We start from the raw sequence: 25,380 nt of genomic DNA, 5'->3' as shown, positions 1-25,380 counted from the left end.
TTTGAAGCCATGTTCTAACTTGTGTAATATTTAAAACTTTCAGAGGCCCCTTCAGCTGCAAATCTGAAGATATGTCGCATGGATCGCAACTCTGGTTCCGTTACAGGCAACGATGAGGTTTACCTTCTTTGTGACAAAGTTCAAAAAGGTATGGTGTGAGAACATGCATCATTAGAGAAGATACCTGTCTAAATGTACCAACATTGTTTTTGTTTATTGGTGTGAATTAACCAAGGAACTATGCTACAGCACTGAAATAGGAACCAGCTAGGGTCGTGATTGATACATGTATGTCCATGAATGCGAGTACTGTTAGTAATAAGAATAATTATTCGGTAAGTGTTAGAGTAACATTACAGTTCTCTTCTCCTCAACTTTGGCGTCACGTATGAGCGCAATCAACCATTTGACAACATCAAATAGCTGTTTACAAGAATAATAATAGGTATGCAATAGGCATAGAAAAAGTCTATCCTTTTGTGCACCAACCAAAAAAATTTTGGTCAATTTTCGAGGGTCATGCGAAAGAATGAACCAAAGATATCACTATTATATAACCCCTTTTATTGAAAGTGTCTTTTATTTGAAAGACAGAAACAAGCTTTTAGAAGACAGGATGCTCTGCATCCTCTTGTTGTGAGCTGTTAATTGTTTCCATAAAAATCCTCTGTTTGTTTTTGCAGATGATATTGAAGTTGTATTCTACGAGTTAGATCCCGATAATGGCAAGAGAACTTGGGAAAACCGAGGGCTTTTTGCTCCAACGGATGTCCACAGACAGGTATTCCTGAAGTTACTGAAAATACATGTAATTATGGTAAAAGTTGAACATTGTTTCTTTACATTGCTGTCACAGTGACAACACAGTCCTGAGAGACCCACGGACAGATACATGTAGTAGTAGATCAAGGGGGGAGTCCAAACAGGGGAGAAAGCAAGGCAGCAAAAAGAGGTCTTTAAGTATAAAGAGACAAGAAGAGCTGCTGGTGACAGTCTTACCAGACCAGTTTAAGGGGTCAAAGTTACTCTGGGTTCTGATTGGGACCTGAAAGTTTTTCTGTTCTTAGGCCCAGTCAGAGAAACAATGATTATTGTTGAGTGACGCTCTTGTCCGGGATAATAAAATTATTTGCAAATACAGTAATGTGATGCATGCTCAGTTTTGACTGATGTTCCTTTAAGTTTGAGCGTCGAAGTGCATTAAGGTCGCATTATGTTTTAGCCAGGGTTTTCGCAATTGTGAATGTTTACTTGTTGTTTTAAACCCGTTTCATGAGATTTTTCACAAGGAGGTGCAACAGTTTGCAGATTGAAAGATCGTGTTTCTGACATTTGCATTGCAGATGATGCCTATCCTGAATCAAAATCTAATCAAATCATCTTTATTTTCTCTTGTGCACTAATCACAGTGAGGTCATAAATTAAATGGATAAATTTTATTATGAGCAACTATTTGAGCCTGGAGACTCAGTGAAGTATATTGTACTGTAACTGACAGGTTTTCAAGTCAGTCTCGACTCTCCATAATCCACTTTCTATCGGCTCTTTGCATGATACTGTCACATGGTACATTTAAATCAGCTACTGCATACTGGATGGCAAAAGAATGCAACATCCTCCAAAACAAAGCTCTTTCAACCAGCCAAGCTTGACTTTTCTTTGTTTTGGATGTTCCAGTGCATACAAGTCATGTAGCTTGCCATCCAGCAGGGCAGATTTTATACATGTACCATGTGACACTTTGATGCAAAGGGCCCATTGAAGGTCTTGAAGGAAACTTGGTATCGCTATTGTGAAATACATGTAGCAAAAAAAAGTATACAAGAGTATCTTGGAATGGCTCTGCGTACAGCCCTTCATTTAAGTTGAAACTTTCGTTATTGCAGGTTGCCATTGTTTTCAAAACACCTGCCTACTGGAATGTTTGTATAGAGAGACCGGTGAAGGTGCATCTGGAACTAAGACGCAAGTCTGACAAAGAAACAAGTGAATCTGTGGACTTCACTTATCAACCTCAAGAGTTCGGTAAGTACTTTACAGTAACTACATGATTTGGTGGATTTTTTGAATGCTCAAAGGACAGCGCAATAGCAGGGCACACTGTGACTAATAACATGGATGTGCATAATTATGTAAAATCAACTGGAAAAACAATTTGTTACACTTTTAGTTAATTTATGCAACAATACAAATGTTTATTGAATAATAATAATAATAATAATAATAATAATATTAAATATTATAATAAAATAATAAGTCATACTTGGCTTGATATACATGTAGAAGTGTTGAAATGAAGCTTATGATGGTTCACTCACAGAACTCTTTGAACTGACAACCATATCTCAGCGGGCTGAGAATGATTGTAAAACAAAGTAATGTATACAGATGTGGCTTGAATTAGTAGCGTTTATTAAGGGTCTGAAACCCCAAAACATCCATGCTGCATGCATAGAATATCCACCTTTTCACATGCACAGGTACATGCTTTTTCATAAAGTGAGGGTGTGATGTAAAATGATGATGTTGACTTTGTCCTTTTTTCTCTCCAGACAAAGAGCAAATTGGCGCTAAAAGAAGAAAGAAGATTCCCCACTTCTCAGATTATTTTAACGATGGTGGTGGTGGTGGTGGCCCCCCTGGGATGGGTGGAGCAGGGGAGGAGGAGGAGGGGGATTTAATTTTGGTTTATTTGGACCATTAATAGCATTTGCACCAAACGCAAGCACATCTCAATCTGCAAATCAAGGTTGGTTTAATGCTGTAGTTTTAATCATGAAGAGTATTAATAATAAAAAAAAACTTCCAAACCTGTTCAAGGACAGATCTAGGGGAGGTGCACTGGGTGCACGTGCACCCCCCTCGGTTACCAGGTTTTAGTTAAAAAAGCGAATTAAGCTACTAGAGGATATTAAAAGCACAAAAACTGCATTAAGTTAGATTTTTATTTGCCTCATCATTTACAGATTTATCATACTACAGCCCTAACCTTCTTAAAAGCATGTATTATACATTGTCAGAAACCCATAAGGGTTGAAACGTGTAACGTGCGTTCACAGCTTCCGAATATTCAGTGCGAACTGATTGGTTGAAGGTTTCAGTGCTAAGTACCATATTTGGAAACCCCTCGCTTTTTTGTTCCAAATATGGTACTTAGCAAATTGAATATTCAAAGGCTTGTTTCCCAACACACAAAGGGTCGTTACACGTTTCAACCCTTATGGGTTTCTGACATTGTCTAACATATAAAGATTGGGCTTCCTGTGCATTTCCGTCTGACATGTGCACCCCCTAGCCAAAATCCTAGATCCGCCCTTGCTGGTAATGAAGGGAAGCAAGGAAGTCTTGAAACCAACTACATTTTAAGATGCATTTAACGCCCCTGACTGGGAATTGTCATTTATCAGCCGTACACTTTGCGAAAGACTTGTTTTACTGATGGGGTAATCTTAACTGGCCATTGGGACGGTAAACTTGTATTTTTACTTTCCCAAGAGAAGAATTTACTTACCCTTGGCAATTGAACCTGTGATTTTTTTCTAGGTATTTTGTTAGCTTCCTTTCATGTACACATTACGGTGTGTATTTTTAATTTCAAAGTCATAACACGTTCTTGCTACATGTAACTTTCGAATTCTCAGTAAATTATTGACCCAGCTTGTACATGTACAAAGTCCAACCTATCCAGCTCACTGCGATGGTGGAAATTTTTGGTTTAGACCGAGTTTTGCAATGCTGACTGTTTTTTCAGGAGGTGCTGGTACGTCTCAGGATGGACAAGCCAATGATTCGGAACGGACACATGGAGCTAGTAAATCAGCTTCTACATCTGAACGGTCAGAAAAAGCAGGTAAATACTGTAGGTGAATTTTTTGGCTTATTGAGAGTGAACAATTAGTGAAGGTGAGGATAAACAACGAATTGTGCTTGTTGCTAAGTAACTACAGCTATAGAGTTACTTCACTAATATATACAATACGAGCGGCAGATCTGTATCACATTTACAAACTCGAGGCGCGAATAATCTTCACTGAGTGAAGTTATCACCACCATCATCAATGTTGTCATCCTCATTAGTACTACATGAATTTCATTTCTATTCAAATTTTCTCTGACGTTTTAGAGCTTTCACTCAAGGAATTAGCCTGGAATATTGCAGAGATATCTGCTGCGGCCATGCGCGATTTTGCCGCCTCTGGTGACCTGAGATACCTTCTCGCCGTGCAAAGGCATTTGTCAGCAGTTCAAGATGATAATGGAGACACGTAAGTAAAATTAAATAACCCTAGTTCCCCACCTGAGAATGAGACTAATAGACTTCGTGTTTTCTAACGCCAGGAAATGTCACTTTAGGTGAAAATGGGTTAACAACAGGTCGACTGCTCAAGAACTATGTCCCCTTCAATACAAGTACTCAACGCAGATATTTCAAGTGATTTCTACATTTTTGTGGCTTTTTTTTTCTGAAAGCTCTTTGTACGATCCTGTGATATTTCAAAGTTAATCCGAAGAAGTGACATGTGCCACGGGTGTCTTGAAAACGAAGACTCTAAGACCGGCCCTGAAAACTCGAAAACGTAAAAAGTAACCCAAAACCCTCAATTTGGCTAACGCTAGGCCTAAAGTTGGTTTTTAGGCCTAGGGCTAGCCAAATTGAGGGTTTTGGGTTTACTCTCTTTATTTTCGAGTTTTTGGGGTTTTGGGTCTTAAGGTCTTCGTTTTCAAGACATCCCATGTGCCACAACTTCAAATGCTACTTATGGCTAGAATTGCAGTGTGCACAGTGATATCATGTAGCGGCTTACAACTGGGACATTTCTTTTGGTATTGAGAGGGAAAGGGGTGTTAAGAAAGATTAAATGTGACTTAAACCGAAATGTTTTGCCATTATGTTAAAATAGAGCTCTTCACCTTGCCGTCATCAATTCCCAACAAGAAGTGATAAAGTGCCTTCTTGATGTCATGGCTGGTCTACCAGAGACTTACATCAATGAATATAACTTCTTGAGACAGGTAGGTTTCCTGTTAAAGTTGAGTGGCAGAGTTGATGTGACTTTAGGCCAGGGAAGCCTTAAAGGGGAACTCGTATAATTAGTTGGTATACGATCGACACTTAAGTTTTACAGTACCACCTGATACAGTAACGCGCATCACAGAAAGTTTGTAAAAAAATATTTTCTTTGCACATAGAGCATTTCGCCATTTGAATGAGCGAATTATGCCCAGTAAAACCGAAGATACGGTTTTTTTCAGTGTTGGCCTCTCGCCGGCACAGGCAATAAAAATCCAGTTCTTTTCCTCAAATAAATGTATAAATTTGGTCTCTGAAGTGAGAGCATTTTACCGTTTGAATCAGAAAATTGTGGGTCAACTAAAATTCAAATTCTGCGAGAGAGTCATTCAAGTTTCAGTACGATGTTTTACGGAGGTAAACCTTACCGCGCCCACTTTAGAGCCTGACCGAAATTTGACCGAGGCAAAAAAGCGTCCTGTTGCGGGAATACCGAGGGAAAGTCGCGAGATACTGACGCGGCACTGATGCGGAAAAGGGGTCCAATGGGTAGTTTTCGACTGTGTAGATTTCTAGTCCAGTCCTCCATCTTGGCTGTAATTTATAACGATTTACAACTAGGATTGGTGCGTCGTCATCCACTATGAAGATGTTGTGAACGCAACAGAAATGGACTTGAACGCAACTGCGTTCATTTAGTTTTTCAGTTCTGGACTATTGACTACAACCAAATCTCGACTATCATTGCTCGACTTCAACCACAAGTCTACCCTCAATCTTGACTCAAAACAAGTGATTTGATGGCTGTCAGTCAAAACTTCTCATTTGGCCAGAAGATTGTGCCATTTCCATGGTCATATGTAGCTTCCAGTAATGGCCTCAAAATGAACCTGTTCCATGATAATAGCTTCTTTAAGTGCTCTCTTTTACCTTTTGTCCATTTCAGACTCCCTTACATCTAGCTGCTATTACAAAACAGCCTCGTGCTCTTGACTGTCTCATAAAAGCTGGTGCGGACCCTAGGCTACGCGATCGTCATGGCAACACCGCTGTCCACATTGCTTGCACGTACAAAGATGCTACCTGTCTTAAAGCTCTGTTACATTATAATGTGTCAAAAACTGCGCTGAACTTGCAGAATTATCAAGGCAAGTGATGTATGAATCTGTTGGAAAAATTGAATAATCTCATAACTCGACGAGTGGAAGATCAACTTGAGTTAGCCATAAGAAAGTAGGCCCAAGATGTCGGAATGGTGCGGATGCCTGCCTCCATTAGATAATTCACTTTCCAGTAAATAACTCAATTTAATTTGATAACACTTGCCTGCTAGATAGTAATAAATACCACGGATAGCACTTTCGAGTTTTTGAACAATCGAAGACTGGTAAAAGAACTTTTAGCAAGTGTGATCCAAAGTAAGCATTATATTGTAACATGATAAAACTTTAGAGACAACTAAATGGTGTGTCATTTTTCAGTCTCGCCTTTTACCTTTGGTATATGATTGGACCTTCTCAATCTCGTCCCCGGCGCCCGCTTTTCGGTCAGCACGGAGAATACGGACTCTGGCCAGTTCCAAAGCAGGAAATTCGTATAGCAGACATGGAAGTTGGGACCAAGAGTGGTTGCCAATAGTTACAAAAATGGACCTTCACTGCAACTGCGGATAAATGGGCCCCTTGCAGATGGCGATCTCGTGGTATAAAAGCCGCCATACTAGAGAGCAATTTGCACACTGGGACATTTCAAACAAAGCAACTTGTTTAAATTTTCTTTGTTTTAGATATCCCAAAGTACAATTTGCTCTCCAGTATGGCGCTTTTTGTCCCATGTGATGGCCAGCTGCAAATGGCCCATTGGCCCTGGCCAGAGCGCGTGTTCTTGATGCTAACCGAAAGAAAAGCGGGCTCTGGGGATGATATTGGGACCTTTTAAGCCGGAAAAAACACGATAGCGATACAGTTTTTCCAATCGAGATTGAACCACATCTCTTTCTCGGCGAGTATCTCTTTGCTTCCGTAACGCTGTGAAGAAAACCTCAAAACACTGTCAAACGTTTTGAATTATTATGCTACTGTTTTCAGGTTTAACCCCTGTGCATCTAGCGGTCTTGTGTGGCAGTAAAGAGGCTCTGAAACTCTTGAATTCAGCTGGGGCAAACATGAGTGCTCAGGTAAAAAGATGAACCCGCGATTACAAGTTCGCATTGGCGACATTTTTCGCAAAACTACCTCACATGAAAAGGTTTAAGTTACACTCCAGACTTGCCCCACCTCTCGTTGATTTTTTGTTTTCGTTTGCGATATTTGTCATCATTCTCCGGACGATTTTAGTCGCTCGCAATTTGAATGCCTACAGCAGGCATACTCACATTGCATTTTCACAGAAGCCCATGACTAGGGATGTCAACTTTATTGTATTTGTGTAAGGGCGTTTTTACAGACCGAGTTGTTTTGAGAATGATTTTCCCGCGAAACCAGACCTTTCCAGCTAATCACCAATTTTGCATACAGGGGTTATTGACCAAACTTGTTCGGTCAAGATGGCTGGATATTGGCCAAGTTCTTTTTTGAGTCTTCGTCTCGGTCCATAACCACGCAAAAAAAGGAGATCGATATCCAGCCATCATAACCGAACAAGTTTGGTCAATAAAGGATTGATTATATGGGATTAAACATCAAAAAGTGATCTTTGATTTTGCGGGACCAAGCGAAAAATCCCGAACGGGCAAGATAGCTCCATTTTGCCCGCTCGGGTATCCAATCACAGCGCTGGATTTGGTTCATCTTCACTTGCCCGCTCACGGAGCTAGTCATATGATAAGAGAAATTATTATGGGATTGCGAATAGTCACTCGTGCACGCCAAAGGGTATTTAAGCACTCGTCTAAAAATAGCTTGACGAAGAGCCATGCGACTCCAGTCTTGGTGAAACTACTTCAGTCTGTTTAATCTCAGCGCCAAAAAAAATCGTAATAATTTGATTTTCTTTTTGATTGTAGGATGGCACCAGTGGAAAAACCCCTCTTCACGTTTCAGTTGAACAAGATAATTTACCACTTTCTGGTTTTCTTATCTTGGAGGTAAATTACTTGTTGTATGTAATAACAACGCGAACTTTCATTCTCAACGCTGTTATTTTTATCCGCACCTTGAACCAGGAAGTGGGGAAAGCGTATACGTGGCGGATCTTCTGTTCTGTTCTGTTCTGTTTCAAAAATTTGAAACACTAGTTACAAACGTGAACCTTCACTGCGACTGTGGGTATTTTTTAACCGTTTTAAGGTAGTGATTTTTGTGGCTGACAGAAAGAATCGCTGCCAGAGTGGACTAAATGAGGGAGTGAACATCTACTATGTAGTAGTGGCATCACCAAGCCCCAATAGTTAGACCTGTCCGCGAGTGAGCGAGTGGGTGGGTGCTTACCTGCGTGTGAGTGAATTGACCACGAAACTCTCACAACGTTAAAAGCTATGGGAATATGCACCTACAAAGCTATATGTAGTACTCAACTGCTGCAAAAAGTAAAATAAAATACAGAAATCCAAGGAATGAAACGCTTTAACCCCCATCCCCTCTAAGCCCCAGTTCTATAGCTCTACTTGGCTTCTAAGATAAACACAATCACTGACTGATACAATATAATAGAGCGGTTTTCAGTTGAGTGGCGAAAGTAATTAGCGAATTGCTTTGGTTTTGCATTACTTCACTCAGTGATTGATTCAAAGTTCTCGCGCCTTCTTTTCAACCAATCAGAAGTGAAACCAAAACCAAACGTGGCTCGCTCGTGCACATTTTCCCGCTCTTTGTGTCGGCTACGTGTAATTACTTCGAGTTTTAATTGGTTTACTGGATTTGCTCCGTCCTTTTTGGTTGTCCAAAGTAATTACTTTGGTTTTGGTTTTACGGCACTCGATTGAAACTCGCTCTGCAATACATAGTTAATTGACCACTCCCCATAGGGGCTTTTCAAGGCCAATGAAACACAATCAACGAAACGACAGAACAGAACAACAACTGTTAAGAAGCCCAGCTGGCCGAAGGCAAACACTAACATACAACTGATATACAGTATCACTCTCATATCTACCCACCACGGGATATAAAAGCAGTGTAATAACATTACGAGCATACAGTAAAAAACAATTAAGTAGAAGACATTGTCGAACTCAATTTAATTTATAGGCAAACTGTGATGTGGATGCGGACACGTTTGACGGGAACACCTCTCTTCACCTTGCGGCAGGTCTTGGTCTCAAAGGTCATACGGCGCTTCTAGTAGCAGCTGGAGCAGATACAACTTTACTCAATAGTGAAGAAGAAACAGCCTATGACTTAGCTAATGTGGCTGAAGTAAGTGTGTGGGATTGTGTAACTGAGAAACTATACGAACAGTTATTTCCAGGTGATCTGGTGACGTAATTCGGAGGACTGGAGAGAAAAATTTTAGCGCCGTATCCCACAACCGCGCGCGGCCTTGAATGTTATTTTTGAATTCAGCATCGCAGAGGCGAGGTTAGATCTCGGCGGTTTCCACTTGAAAGTTCATTCAGTAACTGGAAATGAGGGAGACACGGAATGATCTGTTGAGTTTTGGCGGTGGAAATACTACAGGGAGTTTCGAAACAACACCTAAGGCCGCGCGCGGTTGTGGGATACGGTGTAAAAATTTTTCTTCCCAGTCCTCCAAGTTACGTCACCAGATGACCTGGTTTAATCGTTATGGCCAGGAGCCTATCACCTGGAGCCTCCTTACGTATTATACCCCAGAGTCAATCCTGTCCCATATCTTTTTACTTTTAGAACTGCTATATCATTTCATCATTTTGAAATAACTTCGTGTTTCGGGTCTGCTGCACGTGATGTAATCAGTGGCCGATCGTAGGTCTCTTATGATTGGCTATTGTGAAAACGCCTGCGAAAACACCCCCTGGGAGGTGCATCTAAAAATAAAAAGATACAGGACAGGGTTGACTCGGAGAGTTAATATGGAAGATGGAGGCTCTGGGTAACGAACTCTTGTTATGGCGAAATTCTAGAGAAATACTCTCATGCAAGGCGTTGGAGGCCTCGGAGAAACTGGATAAGTGAGATCTACGGTGTAACTTATCCAGCTTTGACATCTTCAGATGGACACATAGTACACCTTTCCAAGTTATAAAGGCCCGCTGAAGATAGAAAATTAGAACGATAAGACAGCATCAGCAGGTGTCTGCGGAAACTAAAGCCTGGTTTTTACAAGGGACGCAAGCACAAGCGCAAACATTACACAAGCACAAGAGATTTGTGTAAAGTGAAAACGAACCACATAACGCAAACATAAGCACACGACGCAGGGACGAAGATTCACTAGTAGTTCCATGTTCTCTCTCTTACAACGCGGTGCAACGAGTGGAATCTGAAACGGTTGTTTTTCATTGGACGAACATCACAGCTTGCGTTGTGCTTGCGTTACGTCCCGTTTTCACACAACGCTAGCGAACGCAAGCATAAGCTCAAGCACAAAGAAAAGGAAAAAAAATTGATCCTTATGCTTACGCTTTCGTCAGTCCTGTTTTCGCGGTGAAATAAGCGCTCTTTTGCTTGCGTTTATGCTCTCGCTTGTGCCATGCTTTAGAGATCTTCGCCAGATATATGGAGTGGCTCTTTCAAACATTAAAATGGTGGGAAGTGGATAAAAGTCGCCTTCGAACTGAGCACTTAAGGTCATTCCCTTGTTTTTCATTTCGCATTCTTTTGTGTTCATCCAGCCGACGTCAGCGTGTTTGTGAGTTTTCAAAGACGAGCATTTTAAAAAAAAAACTTGTAGAACTGAAAGTCGATTTGCTCACAAAGTTTGTTGGTTTTATCTAGGTCCAGGAAATCTTAGCTGAAGATGAAGCACCATCCCCTGACCCCATGCAAGGTAGGCATTGTAGAGGTGAAGACGGGAGAAGGAACTGATCCTTCAAATCAGAAAAACCTTAAATAACAATGACCACAACCAGGTTTTCTGAGCCTGCGAGACTTAGGACCCTCAGCAAACCATTCTTTTAACGAAAACCGCTGGTCAGCAACCTGGTTCTGGTCATTGCTGTCAAAGGTCTGTCTTCAAATCACACTTCCTTGCAGTCTTAGGGACTGAATCGAGAAGACCGCAGGTCATAGAAATGGGGCCGAAAGCAAAGATAAGGTGGCGTCTCTGGAAGCCGTCATACGGTGCATGCGTGATCCTGGAGCACAGCACCTCGCGTTAATTTGAGATCGACTGAAACGCAGCTAACATACGATCTTAGTGTTGGGAAGCGTGTTTGATGACTACTACGTTCTCCTGGCTCCCTAACGAACTCTATTAAGCCCAGTTTTTATCATAACATAAGCATAACCGTAAACGTAAGCCTGGGCATACGTAACCGAAGGTATGCTTTGGAAGAAACGGCAGTATTCAACTTGTAACGCGATGGCCCGCACTGCCCCAGCGTAGGCTTATTTCAGTTTTGCGGACACAAGCTCCGTATACTTTTCATGAAATGTTTGGCTGACATCTTTAATCTTTGATGAACTCGAAAGCTCCGAGACAACTGTCGCGTTCTGGTATTAGGAAGCACGGTTGGCGCAGTAGCAACTGAGTATTCGCCTTCCATGAATGTGGCCAGGATTCGATTTAAGGACCCTAATGCCATATGTGGCTTGAGTTTGTTGGTTCTCTACTCTGCACAACAAAGTTTTTCGCCGGTTTTTCCTTTTATGAGAAACAAACAATAACAGCGATTAGATTTGACTTTATTTATATCGCGTGACTTGGTGCGTAAAGTAATGCGTGGCTTTGTATTACGTCATTTTCCTATTGCGCCAAATTTTGTATCGCGTCAGCAAAATTTCCTTTTTGCGTTTTTGTGATTGTTGTCGCTTTTCGAGTCCCGATTTGAAGAATTTTCTTAACATCTTTTCCTAATGTATCTCTTATTAAAGTTGATATTATTTGACATCAACAACCTCGGTACTGTAGTAATTATAGCACTTGTGCTCAGCCAAGTAAGTTTGAGACTTAAATGAGGTGATAATTAATGTAACTCGCGCTGCCTTACAAAACACCTGCGCTGCAGAACAAAGACAAGTGACATGAATTTAGCAACGTTGCTACCGTCAAGAGGTTTTTTTTTTTAACCGATCGTCGCAGTTGAGTCAACTGTTAGTTAATGTCTTTTACGTTGTTCTTGTTTTCAGAATTAGAAACTAGTGTGGCTGGGATCAGGCTTGGTAAAGGTATGTGTTTTCTTCTAAGGTGATACCTCATTGACAGTACCTACAGATTTAACTTTGTCTCACGCCAGACTTTGAGCGTCAGCGAGGTATTGGTTGAAGTAAGAATAATGAACACGAGGGTGATTGCGAGACAGTGTGGACCAGTGGTTAGGGCGCTTGCCTTGAGATCCGGAGACCCGCTCTGACCACTCGTTGAATTTGATCCTGGTAGTCGCTGGTTCAACTTCCCAGCTCTATTTGTAAGTAGCCAACTGGTTTGCCTCCGGCCAATTGGGATTCTTAACAGTTGTAGTTGTTGTGTTCTGTTGTTTCGTTGATTGTGTTTCATTGGCCCTGAAAAGCCCCTATGGGGAGCGGTCAATTCAGTATGTATTGTATTGAGATGATGTTCCAGAAGGTTGAAGTGTGCGTATTTGTGTGCCAGGGGAAGGAAGGGGGGAAGCCTTTATGTTCCCATTAAAAAAAAAAAGCGCTTTAAAGAGACTTTTCCGTCCGTATTCTGGCCGCGGGATAGTTAGGAAAAGAGGCCGAGGCTATGATTGCTTTTCTCTCAGTCGGTCTCTTGTCCCGATTTTTACCTTGCTAGAAGTGTAAAATATGTTCAAGGATATTCTTTCGCACAGGACCTCTTGCTACACAGGCTTAACCTTTGCTACACTTGCTGGATGTAGGATGTATATCTAGTGAAACATGTCTTTTTACATGTCAACGGTGTTAGTAGTTTATGAGTGTGAATTACAAAAGTATAAGGAGACTGTTCTCCTGTACTCTCGCGTTTCAAGTAAAGGTTTTTGTTTCTTTTCTGATGAAGGTGATTTGGACCAGCTCGATTCTTACGTTCGAAGAAAGATGGCTCAGAGGCTGGATCTCGGGAGCAGTACTGGAGGGGACTGGCGTGAATTGGCTGGGAGATTGGGTCTAGGTACACTTGCCAATGCGTTCGCCATTCACTCGAGTCCAACTGTCCAGGTTTTGGTGCATTATGAGGTAGGATAAAGCGTATTTACCCATTAGAAAGGGACGGGTATTGACGCCAGTTTCCCTTACACCGGGCATCCGCACATAGGCGATTAACGGCGTGGCCTTCCCAAATGCATTTTTCCTCTGCATGCACGATTTTCATAAAATAGGAGTCCAAGCAGCAAAACAAGGTTCTAGTTTCATACTTTTTTTTCTCTTTAATTAAACAGTGTTTTATTTGGCAAGGTATTACATGTCATCTACACGCACCTCTACCTAGCTGAGTTTCGAGTTCTAGGTTTTAGGTTTTCAGTCACCGCTGTCACTGCCAGGGAAATGTCATTGGTGGAAAACCTTGTTTTCGAGACAATACAAGTGAAAAGTCAGCAAATAAAATTTTCTCTGAAACAAATAAAAGCTGTCAATCTTTATTTTGCGGTTTATTGCCTTGCGCAAAAAACCTCACGAAAAACGTAAAGGAGGCCGAAAATGAAAACAAAGCTACCAATGTAACGTCCGCGGTTGGAATGTATGAAATTATAATTTTCAAAATCTTAGACTGCTCTCAGTCCCTTCTGAGTTAGTCGAACCGTCCGCTTTGGTCACGCAAGCGATCCGATGGTGGTAGACAGAGATAAAGGGACCCTATCGCTCTCTCACCATTCTCCCCTCGACTCGCTTGCATGACCAAAGCGGGCGGTTCGACCAACTCAGAAGGGATTGCGAGCTGTCTACAGTGTGTCTATCGAAATCTTCACCTCTCAAAGTTGCCGGCGTTTCCTACTTTCGTGGTAAGCTTTCGTGCTATGAACCTGGGCTCTCGGCAAAACAAGAATGCGGGCACTGAGCCTCCCTTTTTTTATGCGCTCTTTTGATGCTCCAGAGATAAACAGTCAACTTAAAAAGTTCCCAAAATGGTTGCAGAAAAGCTTACATTAACGGTTTTCGTAGCTGCGCCTTCAAATGTATCATATGGTTATTCCTAGGCCGCGGATGGTACCATGAAGAAACTGCGTGAAGTCTTGTATAACATGCGCAGAGGAGATGTCTTGGAAATACTTGACAAGGAGAGCAGACACGACGCCGGCTTCGATTCGGGCTTTGGATCCCAGTCCCTCTCGATAAACACATCCGAAGGTTAGTGAACCTCAACTACGTTAGATCTCCGCCAAGAGACCGAATGGGCTAACTCAGTGTTGGTTCCAATCCAAACCCTTTGGGAATAAAACTCCAGGTATTTGCATTATTTATTTGCATATCATTTCAATGTGAATGGGATGCAGGGATGCAGGGATGGCTCAGTGGTGAGAGCACTCGCCTCCCACTATTGTGGCCCGGGTTCGATTCGCAGATCCAGTGTCATATGTGGGTTGAGTTTGTTGGTTCTCTACTCTGCTCCGAGAGGTTTTTCTCCGGGTACTCATGTTTTTTCCTCTCCTCAAAAATCACTGTTCTACCCAATTCAAACCCGTTGGGAATAAAACGTTTTATTCCAGGTATTTCCATATCATTTAAATGCGAATGCTACATTATAATGTTATGTTAAAAAAAAAAACGAGAAGCAGTGTTTTATCGGGGTTTAAAAACACGAGGCGTAGCCGAGTGTTTTTAGACCCGATAAAACACGTGCTGCGAGTTTTTTGAACGGCTTCAAGAACATTCCACAAAGAGCGTGTCCCTCTGGACTCAAAACAATGGTTCAAATTGTGAGAGGTGAATATTAGCGTACAAGAAAAACAAGCTATGCCTTCTTCTTTATATAAAGAATATTAACGAGGAGTGTTTTATCAGGATATAAAGCTCATACACGCGACGTTTTATCGGTGTTTTGATAGGCTGTTCGGCTCATGAATTATTAATGAATTTTTTTAGGTGTATACAATAGACCCTTTTACCGATACGGCGGCCATTTTGATTTCTATTGTTTCGAATAGCTATTATGGGATGCCCAGGAGGCAAATACATATTAATTTGCCCCCTGAGCATCCCATAATGTCTTTCAAAACAATAGAAATCAAAATGGCCGCCGTATCGGTAAAAAGGTGTATTGACCGAATGCAAAAATGGCCGCCTACAAATTGTTCTTTTGTCTTTAAAATTAGCCTAACTAGCCTCGTTCACACGCGTAAAATTGAAAGAATTTGGGCTTTAAAACGAGGCTAGCTAGGCTTATTAACACAAAGACAAAAGAATAATTTGTTGGGGGCCATTTTTGCATTCGGTCAATACACAAAGAATCTTAACTCTTGGAGATTGAATAGGCGTTTTGCAACAAACGATCACATGGCACAAAATCCGCCATGCTGGAGGGCAAGCTCATTATTATTCCCCCACTGGGACATTAGAACAAAGGCAAGTCAAGCTTGACTGGTTCAGGTCTCTTTGTTTTAATGTCCCAGTGGGGGAATAATAATGAGCTTGCCCTCCAACATGGCGGATTTTGTACCATGTGATCGTTTGTTGCAAAAGGCCTATTGGGTACAACGTTGAGTTAGCCGATTTGATGTATCCAACAAGAATTGTGACAGATTCTCCCCTTTTTTTCACGGATAGTACCTAAATGGAATCTCTTGAAGTAATCGTTTTAAGGTGGCGTATCACACTTGAAAATTTCCACGATTATCTTTCAAATTACGACTAAAATTTGTTTTGTTTGCTTTCTAGATGTGGCATCGCTCGGCGTCCAGAGTTCCGAGGTGGCGTCCAGGTCTTCCTTAGGTAAAGGAATGACCAAACTTGATTCATCGCAAAAGACTTCAAACATTCGATCACTGAGGCAACAACAAGATGTGTTTTAACTGACGTAGGGGGATAGTGTGTAGAAACTAATACTTAATCCAAGTAACAAGGCTTGAAAAGCAGTAAAATTCGTTGACTGTTAACGTTCTGGTGAAATGCTTTTCACATTAAAGTGAGCACGTAAGATGATTCCTTTGTATTACTTTGCGCATCCTCACTGCGCCGGCATAATTATCTCCTTCCCTCCTCTGCACCCCCACAATGCTGTGCGGAAGTAACTTGACGGGATTTTTTTGTTGAAACTAAACGTAATATATGACAAGTATTGTAGCTTTTAGAGCTTTCGTATTTCTTAACGGTGATCAATTTACCATATCAACTCAGCTGATTAACTCATATCTGTGTTTCATTTCCCCACCGACGCAGCACCACAGTTTTGTGAGAAACTGAAGACCCTCTGTCGTTTCGCAAGTCTTATTGTATCCCAGTGTTTTTCTTGGTGATGTAAGACCGCGCCGGTGGCTCAGTTGGTTGAGCATCGGGCTGTCATGCGGGATGTTGCGGGTTCGAACCCCGGCCGGATCAACACTAAGAATCTTCAAATAACATTCAAGTCCTCTCGGATAAGGACTGTAAACCGTAGGCGCCCCGTCTGACACGTGACTCTAAAAGAGTGCGGGATGGAGTTCCCGGTCTTGTGACTGTCCTGCTGTCTCCAGCAGAAGTTGCCGGCTTGGCGTGACGTCTTTTAAAAAGGCTCACTTGTGGTGTATGAGGCCACCTAAGCAGAAGCAGAGACTTTTCCGAGTGCTGGAACATGTAGCTGTAGATGTAGATAAAAACAGTAACCAAGGGGCCTTCACTGGCGGGGACAATCCCGACATCACCTCATTATTTATGCCTGTGTCAAGAAACGCCTGCCTGTGTTTATGCCTGTGTCAAGAAATCAAATAGTTTTCTCTCCTATTTTGTATTTCAAGATCAACGTGAAAGCTGCATGTTCTTGCACGTTCTAGCTAAACTTAGCGTCAGTCGATGGCCGGAATCAAAGTAACCGTAATAGCATCGGCTTTGAGTAACTAAAGCCAGTTATCGAGCTCTTGGAACTTTTTTAAGGCAAAATTAAAAGGAAATAAGAATAATAGTAAGAAATGACCTTAATTAAGCGGGTGACAAGAAAGCAGAGAAAAACTAACCTGAACGCGATAAACTATTGTGTTGATTATGTAAAAGAAACTTTCCATTGTTGGCTGTAGCCTGCGTGTGGGGGAGAGACGCGCGTGGCAGGTACCTCTCTTCCCCTCCCTCGCGCGTTCCCTTGCTTGCAACCGCGCCTTCTATTACTTTCGTTTTGTTATCAGGGCTCAAGCGACGCAGCTTTGTGAGCGCTGTTTTAAACGTTAAAATTGTTGCGAGAAGGCATTTTTAAGACTGCCAAAGGAGCGCTCCCTACTAATATGTATTTTGTTGCGCATCGCGTGACACTATCAGTAGTCGAAACAATTATAGCTGAACTGCGGAAAAAATGTACTTAAAAGTTCTGTCTCATCATCAGGCTTTTAGCCAGGATTTTGAAAGTGGGAGTCCAAATTTTATGTGGGCCGAAGGCCCACATAGCATGGCGCCTGTGGCGCCATGCTCCAAGGGGGGTCTGGGAAAAATTGAAGCCTCTTAAAACGTGATTTCCGCGATTCTGACAGCTGTAAACGTCTTTCAATTTACCTATTAAACCGCTGTTTTTCCTTGATAATTTTACTAAGCTATCCTTTCCTCAACTTACCTTGTTTAACATTGAATCATATTTGGGACAGGAACTCTAGTTGTTATGAAGAGTGATTGAAATTTGAAGTTGTCAAGCCATGATTTATACGAAAGAAACAGATATGCGTGGCTTTATTGGTCGAACTGCATTCTGGTCTACACGTGCCAGTCTCCCAATCTCAGAAATGCAACATCTTTTATTATTTTCAGTAAAGAACTTTAATTTGTATGTTGTGTAGTCATTATTTACATTCAGACAATTGGTAGCGCAAAGCCTAAGACCTTTTCGAAGAAAACAAATCTACTCAATTACAACTGTAAGTCAGTTTAATAAACCAATGTAAGGCCTAAACTGTCGAACTAGTGGACGCCGGTGAAAAAAACTCCCGCAGAGATCTTTGACTCATATCCTCATAAATAATCACCAACGTGCGTATTTATTTATAGCAGGCTTTGCCTGTGAAATCGCTTCGCTCAACTTTGATTCATTTGATCAAAACAGAAAGGAAACTCGCTAAAAAAGTGTTAATATAGAAGAAAAATACGACAGCAACACTAAAACAACTCTTGAGAGCAAAAAGAAATGTAAGTTTTATTAATTTATAGACACTGTTTTGTTACATTAAGCACAGAAGTTCATAAATGGCCGCCCAAAACAGGCCGTCGAAAATCTCCCATTTCTGAGAACTGGCCGTCCTTTGGACGGCTGGACGGCCACCTGGCTAAAAGCCTGCTGATCATCAAAGTTTTTACAGTTTGATTTTTATTGTTATTTACTTGTCATTAATATTTACGCAAATTTTAACAAAAAATAAAGCAGAGGTGCACGCTGATGGTGTTTACTGAAAACGTAGACTGATCAAAGGAGCGGGAGCTTCGTTAATTCTCGGGCAAACATTTTTTTGAAGTACGCGTGTCTGTGGCTCGCGCGTGTCTTACGCGCTCGTTTTTTACCCTTACTACCGCTAATCGCACTTCCTTGCAATCCGAGTCAAGAACTGGATGGCGAAGGGCACAGCTCGGCGTTATGGAGTCGAAAAGCAAATGACTGGAGGGCTGTTAACGTCTCGCGACGTCCAATATTTGGTATCATAATATCTGAAATTTAACTTCTCAACGTCTCCATTTAAACTTGACGTCTGTCTTTCATTTATAACGAAAGTTAAAGTAGTGACCATTGCAAAATTTTGCAGTTTTACTTGCATACTTGCAAATGGTGCCTTTTTTATTTGGGCTTATTACGGAAAAAGTTGTCATAGTTAAATATATTTGAACTACCAATGAAACCTCAAAAAAATAAATAAAGGAACAAGTAACAACAAATGTCGACATACTGAACTTTCATCTTCAATTTGAATATCTTTTATTCTGTAATAAAATCAAAAATATTGCTGAAACCCAATAAATTAAAAATACGATTAAAATTGAACTCGTCTGTAATTGCTAAAATTGTTTTTCATCGGTATAAATGGACAAGTTTACTCCGAGTTAATTCGTATAGACTGTTTTCGGAACTATTGAAAGTAATCTTAGTACGCGAAGTTGAAATGTTGTGTTGTGGAAGAAACTCGTTGATACGTCTGCACGTTCCTCTTTTGTTGGTAATTCTATGTATCCAACGGTGTAACATTGGTCGCACAATTCTCTTGAAGCGCTTGTTAAGATATCCATGAAGAATCAAGTTAATAAATACCCTGCATTGCACTGTAACGCAGCAAAACACTTTCGCATTGGGCGACAGCTGACCTGTGAACATTGCAACCGCTATAACGAATAGATGCGGTAAATGACATGCGCATAACGTCCCCACTGTGACCGCTATCATCTGAATGTTCTTGACGGATACTTGGATGTTTCGCTCTGCAATTCGCCTGCAACTGGACTCGAGACTATAAAAATCTGGTGGTATATTGTCTTGTCTTTGATGGAAATAAAGAACTAAGTTTGCGTAAATACTGATGGTTCCAAAGTGCAGAAAACCGAGAAATGAGAATTGGGCCGCGGCAACTCCACGTGGAAATGAACTAGGGCGACTACGCCCTTGTAGTTGATAAAATGTCACTAGTTCTGCATATATCAAAGATAAAACCCACGTTATACCGATACATATAGTGGTTTGTTTCTTGGACGCACGGAAAAGGTTATCGCCACACATAGCCAGGCCATATCGTATCGCACTGATGAAGAACAAAGCTTGAAAGTAAATACTGATTGAAAAGTGTTCGACAAAACACTTGACGTCGAGAAGATGCGAAGACTCGTAAATATTTACCTGTAGTACGTCGTGGAGCAACTGGCAAAGGCCAGATACAGCTGCTAGCAAAAATCCAGAAACGCAAAGATTCAACACTGGTATTGCAGACGATACACGAAGTTTTCTTTCTCTGTAGAAGGCGTAAAACAAGGTTGCTGCCGTGAATGAAGTAACCGAAGCGGACAGCGTAAATATTGTAACAGCCATGACGGCGCTGAACGTGTCTATTGTGCTGGAACTCATTTCTATCTGAAAGGTCTGAATAATTTACTAGTGAGGTTGTGCGAGGAATCAGTTAAGTCGGCTTAATTTGATCACGTGATATAATTGGACAAATGAGGGCAAAGATTAGTTTGAAATCTCGTTTTCAGTGTCTCCTCACTAAATGAAAGGAAGATTTGGCTCCGAAGATGAACAGCAGATTCTCATCTCTGAATTTACGATTATCGTTGATTCTGAATTTACTCTGGAGTTAAAATTATCGATATCTTAAACCCTTACAGTTTGATAACAATTTTGGGAAATGGACAATTTTAAATTAAACACACCCCAAATGTCTCGACAACAATCACTAGATCCTGGTAGATGTGCCGCTGGCTGCCATAATATAAATAGTGCTCTACCCGTTTTAACCTGTTATAATAAACCACTTTGAAGCAGAGTCGGAAAACCAACAAAGTAGCTTAATTGTCAACTTTACAACACGCTCGACATTTTAAAATCAAGGCTAGGTTCCTAAGTAGATGAATGCGCGAATAATATGCGAGCCGAGCGACGGAATTATTAGGGAGCTTAAGTACGCGCATTTTTGAGACGCGGACGGCAACCGGAAGAGAGCATTTAGCGTGCCAGGACAGTGGTGTCTCCCAGATTTTTATACTGATCATCTCTAATGGGGAAAAGATACTCAGCAATGTAAATGTGGTTGTGTAAAAACAAGTTAAAATTGAAAACAGCTTACTTCCGGTTGCCGTTCGCGTCTCAAAAACGCGCGTGCTTAAGCTCCCTATATTGGAGGGGACCGCGTGTTTTCCGCTCTCCTTTTCCAGTCTCCCGCTTGTTTCACTTGCCCGATTCCCAGGTATTCTCTTCAGGAGCCTGATTCCAGGCTCAAGTACGGCGGATCCGCTCTTACGATTTAATCGATCTTTTGGATTGAATCTCAGCCCTACGATACTGTGAAATTTTCTGCTGCCTTTCCTGCAATGCATGGAGGTGGATAAGTTCTGGAAATTGTTTTTACATAACTATGTCTTGCAAAGACATCCTGGAAATACTCTGCTACCCCTCATCATTTGCGGTGGAACGAATGTCGTGTTTAAAAGATCTCACAAGATGTTAAAGTCGGTGATTGAAGAACAGTTAAATATTCTGAAGTTTGCGTTCACTTCTCCTTAACACGATTTAAATTTCAGGACGTTTGATAGTTCGGTTTTTCCAAACATTGGGTTGGATAGCCTTTACAACAAAGATCACCGGTGGTAGCGTAAGTCTGGCCCGTTCATTTAAATTTGGGGAACAGCAAAGGCATTTTGATTTTGGAATGATCTGAGGAATGGCCCAAGAAGGTAGTAGCATTATATATTCATTCAGAATAACACTGGGGCCGCATCAGCTTTGCGGATCATAGAAAAGGCAAAAGCCGTGGATTCGTAGAGAGGTACAGTGTAACGAAGCTTCGATGGCAAGCGATCTTGTTGGCAGGCATGGGAACCACATTTCCCCAGGGCCTAAATGGGAGAGTTTCATGCCTCTGCGCACGGACAAACTGTCACCACAGCCCAATTAATTCCATTGTTATTGAAACAATCGAAAGCACTTATGCAGGAAAAGGAAACAATGCCATAAAAGTGTAATTACTCATTGGAATTACTTTTGCGATCATTTCCTTTGTGTTATGAACCTACTGCAAGCGATTAGATAACTCGCGCGTTGTGACAACTCGCGATCGGCCCGTACAATAAATTCGATGGTCAAAACTAAATTTGATATCTTCCTTGTAAACCCGCAATAGACCGTATTCATAAATGGCGGTCACCTTTATAATTCTTTTGTCCACGTGCAAATTAGCCTACCAAGCCTCATTTTGGAGCAAAAGTTCTTTTCAATTCACTGTATGGTATCGAGGCTTGGTAGGCTAATTTGCACTTCGACAATAGAATTATAAACTGGCCGCCATTTATGAATAAGGTCTATATCTTCCGCCAAATCTGGGTCTCAGTCATTCAGTGTATTAGTTTTAGTACTAGATCTCTGTGATTAATGAACATCATCTGGTTCAGGAAGAAACCGTAAAATTTACTACCGCTAGCGCCAAATCGTGAACATGCACAAAACCGTGAATCTGTCCCTTTAAGGCGGGGAGAAACGGTGTCAACATCCAATCGATTTTGTTGAGCGATGTTGACCGCTAGAGTGGCAAACGGTTTCAACACATCATTTTGAACCTGAGGCCTGGTATTCAGCCCGTGGTTATGGTTACGGACACGGATACGCCAATGAGAGACCGATTAGTGCGCACGCGCATACCAAACAAACGCTTCAATTTCATTCATTCGCGATAACAAAAATGTTTAATGGTTAACGTTGTTGAAGCAAAGTTTAAACGCTCTTAAACTCGTTCAAAATCGATTTAAATACGATTCAACATCTTTCAACATCTTTCAACATCGTTGTTTAACAAAATAGAACGGATGTAGAGGCGAATGTTGAACCCATTTGCTCGGGCCTTAAGCGATTTCTTGACAAGTGCCTGTTTCTAAACATGGACATGGACATGAAGGAAAAACTTGCCACAATTTTCCATTAACGCTTCCAAGGAAGACTTGTTAGGTTAAAACTTCAAGTGAAGCTATGATCTTCGCAGTTATGAAAAAAATTTGCTAATTAAAATGCAGCTTTGATGAAGATGGTGCTCTTGGAACCCTGGCTACCGCCGATCACTCAAGGATCGATGACTAGTTTGGAAAATCCGGGATTTAGCAGCCACTACTGCTATCTTTTAGCAAGAAAATACCAAAAAAAGAAAAAAGAAAAAAACCACAGAGCTGAAGCTACCTCCGTGATGCGAAGTCACGAAGAGACGGACTGAAGGTGGGCAACACTTAACGCAAAATGTCCTTCTGCTATCACTGGGCGTTGAGATATGTTATATTTAAAATTAACCAGAGGCTACGGGTAGCCTACCCTTTGTTCGAAGGTATTTTAGCTGATTTCTTTTGAAATTCACAGTGTTTCAGTGATTTTTTATGTTACAACAGAATGACCGGATATTGCATTGCGTGCAAGGACAACACAAAAACTCGTTTCCGGTCACGCATTCTTTAATTTCCTCGTTAGTCTGTCGCGTGGTCATCGCGATTGCCGCTGAATGAGGAGATACCGAGTTCGAATCCTACTTGGGCTACCTTCTACGAGGCAAAGAAATCTTACGCATGCGCAGCCAAATCGCGAGCCCCCCTCCAAAAAAACAAAGAGTCCAAAGACGGAGCCGAATGCTATACTTTGTTCTTCAAACAAAGTAATTAAGGGCGGAAAGCGATATTGAGCTTAAAGTTACCCATTGATATAAATAGGCACCAAGCATTAGTAGGGACTTCAAAGCCCAGGCTGCACGTTGTAACATTGTTATAAGAACGCCTTAACAATGTTGGACACGCATATGACATCATACAACATTTGTTGTGTTGGAGTAAATGTTTGATCGAAATCAAGACATTCTTCCAACAAAACACGTTGAACAAAGGACATCAAACATGCATGCTACGCGTTCTAACATTGTTGATCCATGGCCAAGAAATATTTTACAACAATGTTTGGACGTATAGCCGGGGCATAAGGTCTACGACCAGCGACGTCAAAACCAAAAATTTCCAAATTTGGTGATTTCACGTTGTTGTCATGCAGAGTACCGCAAACATTTGTGCTAAAATGCATGTCGCACGTGCAGCACGATTATTTTTCCTCTTTTAACCAATGGTAGTCTTGTTTTATGGCGTTGTCGTTGCCTTAGCCGTTTCTTCCCTAGCTCAGGAGTTAAAGCGTAGCACCATCAATAGAGGTCGGAGGTGATACGAATCTTTCAGAAGATAAGATTCCCTGCGCAATAGACCATATTTGTATTCTCAGTATTGGAATGGAACTACAGCTTGCCATGGAGGCTAATGCGGTGGAATATATTAAAAAGTATTTGCATTTGAAAAGATTCCCCCGAATTAGCCTCCATTACAAGCTAGTTCCAGTCCAATACTGAGAATACGAATATGGTCTATTCTATTGGCCACTTTGAGGGTTGTCAGGAGACAGGGTCGAGAGCGTTGTTGAATTGCATTGTGGGACTGTTTCGGGGGACACATCATCGCGAGTGCGGAGCAAGAACTTAAGTTGCAAGAAAGCGTTATACCAGGAGATGAGCTTCCTAAACCACCAGAATATTGTACAATAGCAACTTTAAAACGATGGCTCGCTTGCCAAGGTGCAAAATTGTCCGGAAAAGGAAAAGATTTAATCAAAGGGTCAGTGAGATCGTAGTACATAGACGTTCACTCACTAACAACGAAAGTTATAAAGATTTAATTGTTTTCGTACAAGAAAAAACGAAACTCTTTTTGCGGCTTTTACTTCGTGTAGAAGACACACATCACGTAAAACAATAGAACAAAAATCGTGAAACAATACCTAATCAGAATCCTAAATCCCTAAAGCTTTTGTTACGTCATGTGCTCTTCTACACGAAGAAAAAACCCTTTTTGCTTTGCAGAGTAAAGGACTGCCTAAACAGAGGCTCGTCCCCAAAACATCCCACGATGCAATTCAATAAGACTCTCGACCTGTCTCCCACGCAACCTCAAAGTGGCCAAAAGCGCAACTATATGTAATATAGAAGTTTGGCTTAAAAAAAACGCATTATAACTTGAAAAGTATACATATCCTTAAATTAATTATTCAACATTAAATAAAAAAATAAGACCACGCATTGCAACCTATGGATTAGCTTAGATAGTTTACTTGGACTTTTTACAAGGTGTTAAGTTGAAAATTTCTTTAGAGAGCTTCCAGAAGCGAATGGGAAAGTCAGGATTTCTTGTTTTCAAATTTTGAAGGTCAGCCTTAAGAGCAATAACATTAGGTGCACACTTAACAGAGCTTGGCAGGCTATTTCAATGATTTCAGGCTTTCCTTTTTGTTTCTGTTCGAGTACTGTGACCTTCACAACTGCATATGCAACGCATTACAAGACCTTTCAAGTGGCCAAAAGTCAAGCCGGAATGTCAAATATGAAAGACGTTTACAACGTCTGAAATAAGTGGCGCGGCCCCGAGGTAGGTGCATTGGGTTTGCATGCGCTTGGGCCGGATTCAAATCTCCCTTTGACCACTATTTGTCTTCGGAGCTTGCAATTCCAACTC

At 41.3% G+C, this 25,380-nt stretch overlaps 2 protein-coding genes across 2 annotated transcripts in view; one reads left to right on the top strand and one right to left on the bottom strand.

The window, feature by feature from the left end:
* The window catches only part of LOC138019162 (nuclear factor NF-kappa-B p105 subunit-like), a 32,667-nt gene extending 16,567 nt beyond the window's left edge, over positions 1-16,100 (top strand). The window contains 17 exon segments of the mRNA XM_068865853.1: positions 44-148; positions 684-781; positions 1,887-2,025; positions 2,553-2,656; positions 2,659-2,749; positions 3,752-3,850; positions 4,124-4,265; positions 4,902-5,013; positions 5,958-6,159; positions 7,099-7,187; positions 8,016-8,096; positions 9,199-9,366; positions 10,867-10,918; positions 12,220-12,258; positions 13,070-13,245; positions 14,205-14,355; positions 15,883-16,100. Of these exon segments, the coding sequence (XP_068721954.1) occupies positions 44-148; positions 684-781; positions 1,887-2,025; positions 2,553-2,656; positions 2,659-2,749; positions 3,752-3,850; positions 4,124-4,265; positions 4,902-5,013; positions 5,958-6,159; positions 7,099-7,187; positions 8,016-8,096; positions 9,199-9,366; positions 10,867-10,918; positions 12,220-12,258; positions 13,070-13,245; positions 14,205-14,355; positions 15,883-16,016 (1,982 nt within the window). The 3' untranslated portion in view covers positions 16,017-16,100.
* A 2,941-nt stretch (positions 16,101-19,041) lies between these two features.
* On the bottom strand, positions 19,042-20,217 carry LOC138019163 (melanopsin-like). The gene has a single exon (XM_068865854.1). It carries the CDS (start codon positions 20,213-20,215, stop codon positions 19,175-19,177), a length of 1,041 nt encoding a protein of 346 aa, XP_068721955.1. The 5' UTR covers positions 20,216-20,217; the 3' UTR covers positions 19,042-19,174.
* Positions 20,218-25,380: the final 5,163 nt, after the last annotated feature.

This window comes from Montipora capricornis, chromosome 10 (assembly GCF_036669925.1).
Source record: "Montipora capricornis isolate CH-2021 chromosome 10, ASM3666992v2, whole genome shotgun sequence".
Classification (NCBI taxonomy): Eukaryota; Metazoa; Cnidaria; class Anthozoa; order Scleractinia; family Acroporidae; genus Montipora; species Montipora capricornis.
This window is presented reverse-complemented; position numbering and strand designations above follow the sequence as displayed.